Source organism: Pithys albifrons, chromosome 3, assembly GCF_047495875.1.
Source record: "Pithys albifrons albifrons isolate INPA30051 chromosome 3, PitAlb_v1, whole genome shotgun sequence".
Lineage (NCBI taxonomy): Eukaryota > Metazoa > Chordata > Aves > Passeriformes > Thamnophilidae > Pithys > Pithys albifrons.
The window spans coordinates 15,655,251-15,671,755 of record NC_092460.1 but is presented as its reverse complement, the minus strand read 5'-3'; the positions used below and the strand labels follow the sequence as shown (position 1 = coordinate 15,671,755).

At 42.7% G+C, this 16,505-nt stretch overlaps 1 protein-coding gene across 4 annotated transcripts in view; it reads left to right on the top strand.

Annotated features, from left to right (window-relative positions):
* The window catches only part of DCAF1 (DDB1 and CUL4 associated factor 1), a 50,389-nt gene that overhangs the window by 19,326 nt on the left and 14,558 nt on the right, over positions 1-16,505 (top strand). For all 4 annotated transcript variants that reach the window (XM_071550605.1, XM_071550604.1, XM_071550603.1 and 1 more), the window contains 13 exons: positions 946-1,125; positions 1,965-2,174; positions 3,059-3,228; positions 4,381-4,505; positions 5,557-6,817; positions 7,736-7,934; positions 8,606-8,688; positions 9,543-9,627; positions 10,968-11,201; positions 11,717-11,810; positions 12,276-12,380; positions 13,091-13,164; positions 14,263-14,367. In XM_071550605.1, the coding sequence (XP_071406706.1) occupies positions 946-1,125; positions 1,965-2,174; positions 3,059-3,228; positions 4,381-4,505; positions 5,557-6,817; positions 7,736-7,934; positions 8,606-8,688; positions 9,543-9,627; positions 10,968-11,201; positions 11,717-11,810; positions 12,276-12,380; positions 13,091-13,164; positions 14,263-14,367 (2,925 nt within the window). The remainder of the gene's footprint in view (positions 1-945; positions 1,126-1,964; positions 2,175-3,058; positions 3,229-4,380; positions 4,506-5,556; positions 6,818-7,735; positions 7,935-8,605; positions 8,689-9,542; positions 9,628-10,967; positions 11,202-11,716; positions 11,811-12,275; positions 12,381-13,090; positions 13,165-14,262; positions 14,368-16,505) is intronic.

The following is a 16,505-nucleotide window of genomic DNA, read 5'->3' as shown; positions in this document are numbered from 1 at the left end:
GTGAATAAACATCTCCTAAGCTAAAAAACAAACATATATGGGTGACTTCAGTATGTGCAGAGGCACCAGGAGGTGTATGAATAATAGTGTATTTGAGTGTTTTGTTTAAAGGGTATGGACTCCAGTTCCTGGGGAATCAACTGAAGACCTTGTCAACATTGTCTCAATACTTTGATCACCCTTTTCCTCCTATTATTCCCTCTTTTCCTCAAAAAACCCCCAACAAAAACCTCCATTCTTATTTGTCTTTTCCCATCTGTTGCAATGGGTTACCATACTTATGATTGCTTTTTCCATCCAGTGTGGACAGCTCCAGTGTTACACAGTCCCTCACTCAGATTCCAGACAGCAGCACAACTTGTGTAGAGGTGTTGGGATGCAGCAGGAAACCCATGCAGGTGTGGTCTGCATTGTTCAGAAAACCAAGTGAAATGAAGTTATGGGTTCTCTGAGCCTGAGCTTATTCACGTTAAAACATCTGTTCATGATGGTAAAGTTTCTCACCTCACATTTAATAAAGACAAATATGCTTAAGAGAACTCATCCTCTGGGCTCAGTAGCGTCCCTGCAGTGAGCATCCCTCCAGATGGGTCCATGTGACAGTCCCTTAAGCTTTGGTTTCCCAGGTACTTTGAGCAGTGATTCTGTTTCCTTTTTTATTTTTTCCTGCTGACAGCAGCATGTGTGTGCTGAGCTCTGGGAATGGACCAATTGCTAGTCCTATGTTGCCAAGTCATAGACTGTTAGTCTCATAGGGTTTGCTTTTTTTATTTACTGCTCTGGAAATGGGAGTTTTTGTTTCATGTCTCAGATGTCCTAAATCAAGCTGGGAATAACTGCTATTTGTCCTCTGTTTGTTTCTCAAAGAGCCCTCATTCTCCTTGGGCAAATTCTCCTCAGCAGTCTGTTTGCAGTCCTTCTCAGGAATGTTCTTTTGCTTTCTAGGTGTGCATGCACCCCCATAATGTGCTTTCAGATGTAGTGAACTACACTTTGTGGCTAATGGAGTGCTCCCATGCCTCAGGCTGCTGCCATGCCACTATGTTCTTCTCCATTTGCTTTTCCTTCCGGGCTGTCCTGGAGCTCTTTGACAGGCATGATGGCCTTCGACGTCTGGTTAACCTGGTAAGGTCTGTGGTTTTAGGTAGGGAAAAGGGTTTTAGTATCAGGTTTTGCACCTTTACAGTACGACTGTGGAGAGTTCTGTTCTTTTGTTTAGTTTTCTGGAGGTTTTTCCTCCTCAGTTCCAAAGAGATGGAGAGTTGGGGTGAATTTTCTTAGCGACATGCATGTGGATCCCTTTATCTTTTTTTTTAATTTTATTTTTAGTATTATAATTATTGTCTAGAGACTTGCTAGCCTTTGGGAGCTTCTTGGTGCAACTGCAAGGTTAAGCAATGCATATTCAAACAGTGGTGGCTTAGGGAGAGTCCAAACCTTTCTCACCATTCCACATACATGAGCAGTGTTGACATGCAGCCTTTTGGATGTGGATAAATCCTGCCTTGTTCCTGGAGAGCTACAGAACTGTGTGTGCTGCATAACCACAGTACCTCATGGGCACAAATTACACTGTTCCTATACAAAAGCTGGAAGATTTACAGGCTGTTGTTGTGCAGTTCAACTACTTGGGTTGTGTCTATCTCAGGGACACCAGTGCTGCAGAGTATTGTGCCATATAATACCTCCAGACCTGACTGGTGGAACACAGTGAGCAATTATTTACTCACAGATGGATGAAGGAGAGGGAATGGTTCAATTTAGACTCACTATTTGCCCACACAGATACCCTCTTCTGATCAAACAGCCTTAGTCAGCTCTCAGTGGGCTTTGTAGGGCCTGTACAGTAAAATCAGTGTGTTTGCATTTAGTACAAGGGCAGCTGAGAGTTGTGGGTGCTTTTTTTCATCTGAAGACTAAGCTGATGAAACCTTCTCTTCCCCCACCTGACCTCTTTTCTGAAGATAAGCACTCTGGAGATCTTAAACCTGGAAGACCAAGGGGCCCTGTTGAGTGATGATGAGATCTTTGCCAGTCGCCAGACTGGGAAACACACCTGCATGGCCCTGCGTCGGTACTTCGAGGCTCACCTGGCCATCAAGCTGGAGCAGGTGAAGCAGTCTCTGCAGCGCACCGAAGGTGGCATTCTGGTCCATCCACAACCCCCCTACAAGGTGAGGAGAGTGTTGCAAGCTTAACATGCTTGTTACATTTTTTCCAGTGAACCCAGGCTGCAGATACATGTGGATGTCGTTTGTAACCAGTAGAAATAACTAGGCAGTGTGCAGTTTTTAAGGATTTTTTTTATTTGTACTTTTTTCCTGTCTTGTGGAATGACACTGCAATGGGACAACACAGGAAAGCACTTGAGGTGCATCAGAATTACTTAGGTTTCTGCTTAGCTGCTGTGGTTCCCTTTCCATCTCTCAAAAACTTAAAGGCAGGTTATTTTTGATACCTGTGTATTTCTCTATGCTTTGAATCTCTTGAAAAACCTGGAAATAAATTTGATTTGATAATGGTAACTGAAATGTTTCTTTTGGACACCATTGTTTTTAGAAATTACCTGGGAAATACAGACAGATATTAATCCATGGTTTTGACCGTGATTTTTTTCCTCTGATTTTGCCTGGTTTGGTTTTGTTTTGTTTTTTAAAACTGGATTTTATGGCTGCTTATTTTGGGGAAGCACATTCACTTGTGGTTTATTTTCAGTAACTAAAGAAATGTGTATAAGCTATTACCTTGTGTAATTAAAAAATACTGATTTGTAGCTTAAAAGCAGAGTAGGATTTTAATTTAATGTAACTTTTCTTCTTAAATTGGCCTAAGCTTCCTAAAACTGTAAAGAAACTTAAAGGTTATTATCCTTAAGCTTATTATAGTGACAGTTACTGTATTCTTTTATAGCTGGGGAATAAACCAGAAAGTAAATACCTAATCTGCAAGAGGCAGTGGTAGTCTAATCTTGTAGATGCAATTTTCTGTTAATTCCCAGCAGTGGGGGATTTGATGTACAAGTTTGTAACCCTTGTGATCTGCTGTCCCTTCCCTGCAGGCCTGTTCATACACTCATGAGCAGATTGTGGAGATGATGGAGTTCCTGATTGAGTACGGTCCAGCACAGCTCTACTGGGAGCCAGCAGAGGTTTTTCTCAAACTGTCTTGTGTCCAGCTCATGCTCCAGCTCATTTCAATAGCCTGCAACTGGAAGACCTACTATGCAAGGTGAGCTGTTTGCTGTAGTGCTGTGTTTGAGTGCAGCAAGTTGTGGCTCTTGGGCAGGACATTACATTTCTAGATTTTCTGCCCTGATAGCATTTGAAACAGGCACACACTGGTTGGTGCTGTTAGGGCCTGTGCTGTGGCTGCTTATGAAAGGTAACAGTGTGGAAAGCAGGATTAAAATTCTGAGGGAGAGAGAGGGATGCCGAGAGATTTCTGAAGAGCCAAAATGCCTCAGGCCTTTGATTTCTGAGAAAGCAGCATCATAGTAGAGTTTAAACAGAGTTCTATGCCACTTTCTGTCTGTCTCAAAATTTATTTGCCTTTTGTTAGAGAAAGGCTAGAAAATGTTCCAAGTAGGTGGTGAAATCAAGACATGTCTTAATCCTGGAAGTAGGTGGACCAGGACTCTCTACTTATTTCTACTGCCTGTAGGAGCTCCTTGCCTGACTCAGCCTGAAAGCCTTTGAAATCTCTTTTGCTTCTGCAATTCCCTGTCTCCTTCCCTCTCTCATGTTGCACTCTCCTGGGTAGTGTCTCCTGTTTCTTACCTTCTGCAGCTGTTTCCTAATTGCTACCTGGGTTAACTCCTTCCTCCATACAGGCTTACAGAGCTCCTCTTTTCTGGAAATATTCTGTTCTCCCACATCTTGCCAAACATCCGTTTTCATCTTCCTCACACCTGTCCCTCTCTTAAACTGGAGTCTAATTTGGTGCCTTTTTCCTTATCACAATTGTCTGGTTTGCTGCTAAACAGTTTCTCTTGACTTTAGAGAAACTTCTTTCTAGCTGACTGGTGACAGAGTATTTTGGACAGTGGTGTTTCCCAGCTAAGATGTAGAGTTAGATTAGATTTAGAAGCTTAATTTGGAATGCTTTTATGGGTAAGTTTTAACATTCTTATTTTTACAAATGCAAAGTTACAGTGCTTTTAGGGCCCTGTGGGCTGTGTGGGGTAAATGTTGGCAGCCTGCACTGCCTTCTGTGGAGACCAGTCCTTTCAGAGTGGAACATGCTAAAATGTAAAAGCACCATCAAATCCAGCAGATGTGACTGATTTACTTCCATTTGTTGGAGTAGAGTAGATTGAATGCTGTTTTATGTTACTGGAATAACTCTGTGTGTGCACCTCTAAGTTCTTTTGTTGTCTTCCAGGAATGACACAGTACGATACGCTTTGGATGTACTGGCCATCCTGACTGTGGTTCCTAAAATCCAGTTGCAGCTGGCAGAACCTGTGGATGTGTTAGATGAAGCTGGCTCTACTGTTTCCACTGTGGGTAAGCTGAATAAGGTCCTGATGGCTTACAGATTTATCAGTTGTCTTCTGCTGCATGGTTTTTGGCTGGCTGTTTCTCACCTACAGTCAGACAAGGGTTAAAATAATTCACGTCCTCAGAGTTACTGCCAAGGATGCAAATAAATGGGAGAGTGGACTGTGATTAAAATTGTGTCATGGTTAACACTGTGGTTGGGTTACAAATCTGGAGACAGATCTTTCTCTTGCACTTGTTTTCAAGAGCTTATTAAATCCAGGTGGAGACATACTTTTGTAATGGGACTGTAGGTTTCCTCAGCTTCCCAGAAATTTGGGTCTCCTGGGGCTATGACATTGAGAGTATGGGAGAGGAACAATTATTGCTGTGTGAGTTACACTGTAACTGCCTACCTGCAGGTTCAGCACGTCAATGAGTTAGATGTGCCTGGATCAGATCCAAGGCTTATGCATTACCTAGGGCCTGATTTTTTATTATTTTTTTAAGAAAAGAAAAAGGGCAGGCAGAGTGCTAGATACAGGCAAAAGACAATCTCTTTTGCACAAGAACTTTCTGTAGACAGATACCAATTCTGTGAGGGTTTCCATCTTCTGAAGCAGGCATTAAACTAGCAGGAACTCCTTGGGGTAAAAAAATAAACTCAAGGTTTCATTTTTGTCTGACTCCTTTTAGAAGTTGTGTTATGATTTTTTCCCCCCCTTGATGACATGGGGGGGAAGTGTCTATACAAGGGAGTTGCTCTCTGCAGTGGCAGTGAGAGCATTTGTCTTGCTCAGATATCTGAGATTTTGCACTTCTGGGCCATGCCTGATCATCCCTTCTGAAAGACTGTTTGACTCTCTGCTTACTGATTATGAAGTGAAGGAGCAGTAGTACAGGAAAACATTTTGTCAGAGAGAAGAATGTCTTAGACTTGTTATCAGAACTTCAGAAAATTCCAGAATTAAGAGAATTACCATCTTTCTTCCAATTCATTGGAAGACTCCCTTACTTGTCCGGTCAACTGTGTAAGATACATTTTAGAGTACTAAAGAAACTTTCTTTCCCTCACTAGGTATTAGTATCATTCTTGGAGTTGCTGAGGGTGAGTTTTTCATCCATGATGCCGAGATTCAGAAATCAGCCCTTCAGATCATCATCAACTGCGTGTGTGGCCCAGATAACCGGATCTCCAGTATCGGGAAGTTCATCTCTGGAACTCCTCGGCGAAAGCTTCCTCAGGCCCCCAAGAGCAGTGAGCACACGTTGGCCAAGATGTGGAATGTGGTGCAGTCCAACAATGGCATCAAGGTGCTGCTGTCCTTGCTGTCTGTCAAGATGCCGATCACTGATGCTGACCAGATCCGGGCACTGGCCTGCAAAGCCTTGGTGGGACTGTCGCGCAGCAGCACGGTCCGGCAGATCATCAGCAAGCTGCCCCTCTTCAGCAGCTGCCAGATCCAGCAGCTGATGAAGGAGCCGGTGCTGCAGGACAAGCGCAGTGAGCACGTGAAGTTCTGCAAGTACGCGGCGGAGCTGATCGAGCGTGTCTCGGGGAAGCCCCTGCTCATCGGCACCGATGTCTCCCTGGCTCGGCTACAGAAGGCGGATGTGGTGGCCCAGTCACGGATCACGTTTCCTGAGAAGGAGCTGCTGCTGCTGATTCGGAACCATCTCATCTCTAAGGGCCTGGGGGAAACCGCCTCTGTCCTTACGAAGGAGGCTGACCTGCCCATGACTGCAGCATCTCACTCGTCTGCCTTCACCCCCGTTGCGGCCGCTGCCTCTCCTGTGACTCTGCCTCGCACTCCCCGCATAGCCAACGGCATCTCGGCCCGTCTGAGTAGCCACACTGCTGTGGGTTCTGCTGCCACCGCTGTCCACGCTCAGGCAAGGCCGTCGACATCCCAAGGTCCACCTGCCCTTCCAGGCCCTTCCTATGCCAGCAACTCTCCTCTGATTGGCAGGATTAGCTTTGTCAGGGAGAGGCCATCTCCCTGCAATGGCAGAAAAATCAGAGTGTTGCGACAGAAATCGGACCATGGCGCCTACAGCCAGAGCCCAGCTATCAAAAAGCAGCTGGACAGACACCTTCCTTCCCCACCCACGCTGGACAGTATAATCACAGAGTACCTTAGGGAGCAGCACGCCCGCTGCAAGAACCCTGTTGCCACCTGTCCCCCTTTCTCTCTCTTTACTCCCCACCAGTGTCCTGAGCCAAAACAGAGGCGCCAGGCGCCAACTAACTTTACCTCACGGCTGACCCGCAGGGCAGCCTTTCCGAAGTATGGAGGGGTGGATGGTGGCTGCTTTGATAGACACCTTATATTTAGCAGGTAAGGAAGGAAAATGTTTTGTGGTCCCTCTCAGGATGTATCCTATGCCAAAAAGCCTTACTTGGATTCAGACTGTGCAGTCTCACAGTGGAGTATCCTTGGAGAGAAAAGTGTTTTAACTTACAGTGACAGTGGGAGAGCCTTGAAAGGCATTTTTAGTGGCTTTGTCTTTTCTTGTCCTTACTAATGACCCTTAGTACATAGAGCACACTTCATTTTCAGTATCATGTTAATTCATGAGCAACACTGACTACGGAAAGGAACCTCATAGCTCTTTGTTCTCCTTTGGAAGGTAAGTATGTAGCACCAGTTTTCCACAAGAGTGTAGCATGGCTTTGAGAATGGTTAGGTGAGAGGTGCAGGACAGTGGAATCCATATTTTATTCTTGCCGCTGAATCTGCAGCACTGCAAGTTGCCTTTTTATGTGGCCTTGCTTTCCTGAGGTTAAATTGGAAGGTGATACAAAGTTTATAAAAATAATGATAACATATTCATGAAAGCATCTTCACAGTGAAATCAGCATCACTGTGGGAAGTTACCGTGTCTGGAGGTTCTTTGGCTGATGGGCCGTGTCTTGTGTTGAGTGTTTCAGAACTGTAAGGAAACTTTTTGCTAGCTGTCTGTACTTATCCAGGTGATGGCATTGCAGGTAGTCCGTCAATCCAACTTTGAAGATGGACTCCAGATGCTTCAACTTAAAGCAGAAGTACTAAATAGTGCTAAACAAACCCCGAAAAGTTCTGAACACTGTTGTGACATCCTTGCTTGAGCACTAGTCTTACAATTGGCACTCAGCTTGCTCTAAAAGAAAGCTGTAACTTGTACCTATGTGATTTTTAAGGGCTGGATTTAGTATCACAGCATTTCAGTTTTGCTGTTTTCTCTTTTGGTGACCCACGTATTTTTGCCTTCTCTAGGTTCCGTCCAATTTCTGTGTTCAGGGAAGCAAATGAGGATGAGAGTGGCTTTACCTGTTGTGCATTTTCTGCAAGAGAACGATTCTTAATGCTGGGTACTTGCACAGGGCAGCTGAAGCTGTATAATGTGTTCAGTGGACAGGAAGAGGCCAGTTACAACTGCCATAACTCTGCCATCACGCACCTTGAGCCATCCAGGGTAAGGAATTACAAACCTGCTCTGATTTTTAAAAATTCTCACTGCCTAAGCCCTGGTGTGTTTTGGGCCCATCTGGGTATGAACATCCAGTGCATCTATTACAGGCTGGCCTGCAATGCCTGTCATTGAAGTCTTCGTGATAATTGTATAGTCTCTCTCTTGTGAGTTCTGCAATTATTTTTTCCTTCTCAAGATGATAGAGAAGATACACAATGGCTGTGTGCCTTCATAAGAAATTAATATCTATGTCTGGAAGTGGAAAAATGCTTAAACTGACTATGTATTTAAGATAAGCATGAAATAAAGTATCAGTTTACATAACCTCCCTTTGCTGGAGAAAGAAATCTTTCGGGGATGATCCTTAGAAGAAATAAAAGGTAACTGATTTATAAGCAGAATGGACTCCACTCACAGGGCATTAGAATTCAGGCATGGATTATTCTGTGTTTATCTACTGTTAACATCATAAATGTTCTCATTGGTATCTGCAATGTCTTTCTTTGTGTGCAAGGATAGGATTAGATACCTAGATTTTTTCCCCATAGGAGTAGTTCATTAAGCACAAAGTTCCTACATTCATCTTGTACGTGTAAGGTAAATGTGTACAGGTAGAATTATAATTATAACCTCTATTTCCCTCCCTCCTCCTTCACTCCAATGTGAAAATTCAGGATGGATCTTTATTGCTGACATCTGCTACGTGGAGCCAACCTCTGTCTGCATTGTGGGGAATGAAGTCTGTATTTGATATGAAGTAGGTATACTCTGGTTCAGCTGTGGGATATGCTACAGTTACAAGAGCCATTTGATATAGGAAGAAACTTTGAAAAACAGAATAGGACAGATCTCATAATGTCTCTTGTGAAAAGTAAAGTGTGCTCCCCTTTTTACGTTAATATCCTCCCTGTTCTGTTGGGTACACACAGAGTAAATTTCAGCTAAATTCTAACTACCTAAAGTTCTGTTTAATGCACAATAGATCAGTAAAATCACTGTTGCTTCTGAAGGCAAAGCAATATGTTTGTATTTTTATTCTCATGTTTGTAAGTTATCTTGACAATCTTTCTGTAGCCACTTCAGAATTTGACTAGCATGGTGATTTGCATTGGGAAATTTTCGGACCTGGCACAAGCTAATTCAGTCTTGGATAAGGCTGTTTAAAATCTCTTTGAGTATTTACAATTGTTCCTTCCCATAAAAAAATGGGTGGAAGGTTCTTAGTTTTTAACAAGTTTGACTCTTGTCTGTGTTAATGGTAACTCACTGTTTTGGTGTGCTCTGTGTGGGGTTAGTTAGAGGCCATTCTTCAGAGAAAAGGGCACACAGGCCTGCATGTGTGTTTGAATGTGGATGCAGCCATTCATTACCCCACCCTCTAAACAGTGTTATGTTTGTGGCAGACCTTGTGGATGACAAGTCTGTGAATTTGCTACTTGTGGTTCTCTGCTCTGCTGTGAAGGCTGTGCCTGTAATAGAGACTTCCCTTCCACAGTCAGTGGAAAGGACAGTGTTTCCTACATGTTTAGGTTGAGACCTGTGCTGGAGGCATTTGGGTTGTGTTTGGTTCAGGTGGAATCTGCAGTTCTTTGATGTTTTTACTCTCTGCAGGCATTCCTTCCCTGATGACCACTATGTGGAGTTCAGCAAGCACTCTCAGGACAGGGTCATTGGCACAAAGGGAGACATTGCACATGTAAGTACCAGGAAAGCTCATGGTTGTGAGGCTGGGACAGGAATATCATTCTTCACAGGATGGTTATTAACTGATCTGGGTGCTGTGGTGCTGTGTAACTGATGAGCTAAGAAGCTTCAAAGGAAAACTTTGAAAGTGTCAAATAACTTCTCCACGTCTGAGGGTATAAATTTGACCATCCTAAGGAGCTGTAGCACAAGCAGTGTAGTCTCTCTGGTTAATATTCAGGACAATTGCATAATCTGCTTTGTTTTGTTCATTTGAGGGAGATTGTGCAGGATATTTTCCCCTCTGGAGTTGCTTTCTTTGCCTGATTTTTCAGTAATAGGATTAATAATAATGAAGTTCCACTGTAAACTTTAGCTCAGTCAACAGCTGTGGAAATGACCTATTAGAAGTGTTCCCCTTTTGCCCCCCAAGATGTGCAGCTTGGTTTTGGGTAATTAATTTTGCCACTCTATTTACGGAGAATGCTGTTGTAGTGCTTTGTGTGAATACCTGCAAATTGGACAGACAGAGGCTGCTGAGTGTCTGCTGCTTCTCAGTGCTAGTTTGCATCTCTTATAGGCATTGCCTCTTAGAGTATTTGCCTAAAAAATTGTCATGAAATATAACTTAGTCAAATTATTCATAATTTTACATGTTGCTCTGATTTGTGTAAGTAAACTCTCCATTCCTGCTCGGTTTTTAACTTGGATTTAGCTGAAAGTCAGATCAGTTTGTGTATTGTGTTTATCTGGTAAACAGATTTGTTTTCCAGTTCTATAGAGTTTGAACATGAGTTTGGTTCCAAGGGATACTACAGACCAAATTTATTTGAGGAGATGATCATAAACCCTCTTTACTAGTTAAAACCCTTTTTATATTCCAACAGTTCATTGTGGCAAAGCTCAGAAAGTTCCTTCTGAATAGATGCCAGGAATTTTAAATCCTTTTCTACAATTTTGGCTTTTTTTTCCCCCTCACTGTGTGCTTTGAGTGTTAATGTTTGTAAATACCATCTGCTGTGAAAGCACTTCCCTTTCTGGAGCAGTTTCTGGCCAGGTGGAACCTGTGGCTGCCACTTCCCAGCCTGCTCCTCAGAGCAGGTTTAGTTGCTTTGTAGCTCACCCTGATTGTAGTGAAACGTATCAGTGAACCTGCCCTAAGCTGAGTCCTGGCCAAAAATTGGGAGGCTTTGTTCCAGCTGTGAAAAACTATTGAAGGGCTGGTAGGAAGGTGATTTATGTCATGTGAAATGGGGAATGGGGTGATTCTAGAGGAGGGAACATGAGGTGATCTTAGGCACAAGTTATATTACAAATTGTGACTAATCTTTCTTTTTCTTTTTAATCTAAAAGATCTATGATATTCAGACTGGCAACAAGCTGTTGACTCTGTTTAACCCAGATCTTGCCAACAACTACAAGAAGAACTGTGCCACCTTTAACCCCACTGATGACCTTGTCCTAAATGATGGTGTCCTCTGGGATGTCAGATCAGCACAAGCCATTCACAAGTTTGACAAATTCAACATGACTATCAGTGGTGTTTTCCACCCCAATGGGTTGGAGGTCATAGTCAACACTGAAATTGTATCCTTTGGCCACTGTGGTAACTGAGGTGCTGGGACCTAAAGGAGCGGTAGCTGAACAAGTAGCTGTTTGCTGGAGTTGTATTAATGGTCTGTGTTACACGTTTGATGCGGTAACTGGAATGTGTGAATCAAGGGAGTGTCAGGCAGGTAACTAATTTAAATCTTGATTGTGCCTCTGATACAGCCTAAGGGAAATACTAAACACAGCAAGAGAGAATTTCTTTCTGATACACCCCACGATACCTCTGCTCTCTTCCCATCCCTTACCAAGATCACCCTTGAAGCTCCTGCAGGAGCCTCTCGTGGCTGGGGGTGGCATTTTGAGTAAGAGCTTTTTCACTTTGAACACGTGGAAGGGCATTGTGGTTCTAGAATCCAACTCTGGTTCCATCATATCTGCAAGAAAATGACAATGAAGTTTCTTGAACACAGTTGATCATATCTTTGGCACTGTCTTGAAAAGGATTTGGAAACTTTCAGTGGTTTATTGCTCCTTAGCCTGTGTACTTTCAGTGGGACCTCCGGACTTTTCATTTGTTGCACACAGTACCTGCACTGGACCAGTGTCGTGTGGTCTTCAACTATACTGGCACAGTGATGTATGGAGGTAGGACTTCTCAGCCTCACATTCCTCTCCTTGGTCCCCTCTTGTCTGAGATAAGGAGATGCTTGTCCAGTGAAACTGAAAGCTTCAGAGAGCCTGTTGAACTCCAGGCCTTGCTGGCATGTGTGAACTAGATTTTTTCCAGGATGTTCACATGATGTGTATTGCTGACAAGGGCAGTTTTCTGTAATATCAGCAATATCACAACTAATTTGTGAGATTAAAAAGCAGCCTAGTGTATAATGGCACATCTGATGATGCTTGAGAAAATAATTTTGTCCTTTGTATTAAGTTTTTATGGACCTGTAGTATCAATAAAAGCAGCTCTGGAAGAGAAGATATTAAATGGGTCTTGCCAAGCTATTAAATATAAAGAAAATTCATGTCAGAGTCTGGTTTGATCTTAAGTTGATTAATGGTAGTGATGAATGGAAGGTGGATTTGTGAAATAATCTTTCCTTGTATCAGCTATGTTGCAGGCAGATGATGAGGATGACCTTCTGGAGGAGAGAATGAGAAGTCCCTTTGGTTCTTCTTTCAGGACATTTAATGCAACTGATTATAAACCTATAGGTAAGAGAGGATCAAATACTTGATCTGGAGGTTTGAAGGTTTGCTGCAAGTTCTGCTTAGTAACATTAACTTCTCTCCTTTACACGTACGAGAAAACAAACTGCTATGGCTTCTTCTGATTAAAGCACAAGAGTTGGGTTTAACACTGAAATAATTTCAAGTATCATATCCCATTCAGTGTGTGATTGCCTTACTTGCTAGTGTGCAGCATTTCTGGCATTATTTTCATTTTTCCTTTTCAAGTAAGGCATAGTCTGAGATAGTAGGACATGTGGCCAGCATGGCATTGGTCTGATTTCAGAAAGAGCCCTTTTTCAGCTCCTGAGGCTGAGCCAATTACTGCTGTGGACACTGACAAATGTGGCTTTTGCTATTGAAAAGAGACACCAATCACAGCTCAGTCCCTGCCTTGCCACCTATTCTGAAAGATAATCTGTTGTTTACTGTGCTTAGGGAAGCCAGTAAACGTATTATCAAGGGAGGAGGCTCTGTGCAGAGCAGGTTAAGAGCTCTGGCTGTTTTCTGCAATGATCTGCAACATTTCTGTTCTTTATTGGGGGTTGAATTGGTTACAAATGTTTGTTTCACTTCTATTTCAGCTGTTCTTTCTTGTCCTGAGATTGTATTATCTGCTTTTAGACATATTTTTTTCAATGAGCAGTAAGTAACCTGCAGTTAACTCACTGAGTTTGTTCTGTGATGTTTTCCAGCCACCATCGATGTAAAGCGGAATATCTTTGACTTGTGCACAGACAGCAAGGACTGCTACCTGGCTGTCATTGAGGTAAAGCAGCTAGCAATAAACTCTGGCCTCTGCAGCTGTCATTTCAGTTCACTGCTTGTTGTTTCTTTTTTTGGAATTCCTACTGTTAAATTCATGGCCTCAGCAGTGGTGGTGTTTTAATGATGGTAAAGGTGCTGTTATTTTTTTGTTCTCCCCCCACTGCAGTCTTGCTCTCCTGCCTGTCATTCCTTAAACTCCAAACTCATTTGCTTCTCTTCTTCAAACTCTTCCCACTTTAAAATATGCAGAGGTTTTCCTTCTCATGAGCATAGAGAGAAATGCATTTTTTTCCTATGTATAGCAACAATTTCCAATTATTGCAAACTAAAATGTGCACTGTGCCAAATAACTGGGAAATCTTTCTGGGGCTTCCCTTGGAGCTTTTCTGTGAAACACTCTTACTGTTCCTTTTATGTTTGTCTTCCTAGCAACATCCTAGAAGCAAAGGGTTTGAAGCAAAAGTTACTGAGTGAAACTTCTGGCTTGTTAGGGATCCAGTTCTTTGCCCATTAAAATGTTGTCAGACCCCAGTTTGATGAAACGTCACTATACACATGTAGTGACTAATTTAATATCCTGTCAACTTCATACTTTGTGAACCACTGATCCTTTACAGACCAAAAAAGCAAGTCTAGAATCTGTAGCAGCACAAACTTCATGTTTAACTACTGAAGTTGGAGATGGCAATGTTGTGAGACCATGAAAATTTTCTGTTATGGGAGTCATTGGAAATGGTACTCTGGGGAATGTGGTTGGACAGTGGGGTGTCACTGCTGTCACTTCCCAGTGCTTGTGGGTGCTGTGATAGGAAGGGAGGCAGGTCTGTAAGGACATGGTGTGCAGTTAGTGAGAACTAACCCAAAGCGTGTTAAGGATCCAGCAAAGGATTTGTTGCTTGTACTAGTAAGACTGCAACTTGTGGATGACTGAAGCAGAAAGATATTTATGTCACTCCTGGTCCTTGAAACCCAAAGACTCATTTTTAGTGCTAATTCTACAGCTGATAGTAAAGGGGAGGGAGGGGTTTTAGTAATGTGATTGGGATTGGATGGAATATGAATGCTGGGGCTAATTGCTGTGTGGGCATCTCCTCTTCAGAATCAGGGCAGCATGGATGCCATGAACATGGACACAGTGTGCAGGCTGTACGAAGTGGGCCGGCAGCGTCTGGCAGAAGATGAAGAGGATGAGGAAGAAGATCAGGTGAGAAGCACAGCATTAACCTGGGTGTTCAAGGGTAGCTGCTACCCCTCTACATGAGTTCATTTATTACCCAGAGAGTACAGAGGCCTCACTTGGTCTCACCTAATGTGACGTATATCACCTTACTGTCAGTGTGAACTAAAGCTGTCTACACAGAACCTGTGTGAACTGTAACTTTGTGCACTGTAAACTAACACAGTCATTTATACTTCATTTATTAATTTCTCTAATAGCTCAATCTTGATCAGAAGCTCTACTGTTTGTTCTGTTTTGTTTGGGGTTTTAATATTTTGACACCCACTAGAGACATTAGTGCTTGAGGTTTTCATTTTTTTCAGTTCCAAGTCTCACATTTGGGCATAACTTATCTCCAGTTTCTGAATGAGATGCAGTTTGTGACTAGTGCAGTGAAACTGCTCAGTACTGCTACACAGCAAAATGCTCTGAGAATTTTCAAGAGGGCTGTAGGTTTGCACTGGGATGTGTTGGTTTTCCTTCTCAGATCAGCTGTTTGATCTCTGGCAGCTTGACAAAAGAGCTGAGAGCTGCAGTAAGTGCCCCTCAGGGTACAGCTGGTACAGTATATACAGTATATACACAGTAGCACAGAGTGGTTACTGCAATACAGTGAGAATTACAGTTTGTAGCTTGTTGGGTGTCAGGTGCTTTTGTTTTGTATTTTTGAAAGGCTTGTGCTTCAATTCCCTAAGGATTTTAAATGCATTATCCTTTGCTCTTTGGTGCCTGCGTTCTAATGAATCATACATTTGTGTCTGTGAGAAAAGCTGACCACCTTTTTCCATGGAATGCCAGAGGGTGGCACTTTGGTGGGTTTTCAACAGACTGTGAAAAGCTGGATTTCTGATACCCTTTCTGTCTCTGAATCTTCCTGTTTCTAGGTTAAAACTTTTACCTTCTAGTTCAGAAGATTGCAGATCCCAGGAAAGACTAATTTTCTTTGGAGTTTGTTATTGTCATTACAATTTCACTGTTAACTCTGAAGATAAAGCAGGAGTTCTGGCTTGGGTGTGTAGTTTGTGTTGTGGTCTCTGAATGTGCTACAAGGTTGCATTTGAAATCTTGGCATTCTCTTGAAATCATTGGTCATTGTTTCCATCTCTAGACTGGATGGATTAAAGGAGTAGGATTTCTTGGGAGGAATAGAATTTCTTGGGAAGCAAACAGGGAGGAGAGATTACTGTTCCTCTTTCCTTTCTACTTCCTTGCCATCCAACACTTGCCTCGAGCAATAATTTCTATTTCTGTCTCTGCTTCCACGGGTTTTGTTCACTTGCTGTATATTTTTGTAATTTAATTCATGTTTTCTTTATAAAATTTTAAAAAATAGTAGCAGCAATGGATTTTGCATTGTACAATGATTAACTATCAGCTGTCAGGGCACTGTTTTGCAGAATCGCTGTTAAGTGTTGACTCAAGGGCTGATCTGTGTTTGTATAAGGCAGTCCATGGTTCCAGGCTGTGACAGCAGGTACCCAGCAGAGATAAGGGACCTGTCACCCATCAGGTGTGACTGGGGACACTTCCTGCCTTACAAGTACAGGTGGCCCGAGGCAGAATTGAAGTGTGCTGAAAGCTTTTTGTAAAGCTGGTGGAGTGTTGAAACAAAGCTGCTCCAGGACTGGGATTGATTTGCAAGCTGAGAGTGACTAGTTGGTGTTGCATAATTGCTGCTTTTTATGGTCTCTGTTTCTGGGGTCTGTAGCTGTTTCCTGGATAGGAACTTTGAGGGATGGTCACAATCAGGCTTCTTTAATAAGAGACTTGGCTTTAATATAAGGACTTAAAAGCCCAAATTCAATTCAATCTACATATATTTATCAAAACATAAACTAATGCCCTTGCTCTCTCTTCTGTAGCTATTCCATGCTGTTGCTCCAGGTTTGTCCTAGTCTTAGGCTTATAAAATACAGCTCATGTCTCCATAGAGACATCCAGCATTGAGCTAGAATGAGGAGTGGTTTTTCAGAATGAAGACAGAATCCCTCTGGCACACTTGTCTGTTGGGACCAACAGATGTAATTTTTTTCCAGATGAAAGGATATTTCTGTGTATACAAACACACATATGTAGGTGTTCACTGCTTGCCTAGTTAGTGTCTGTGATTTAGGCTTTGAAAA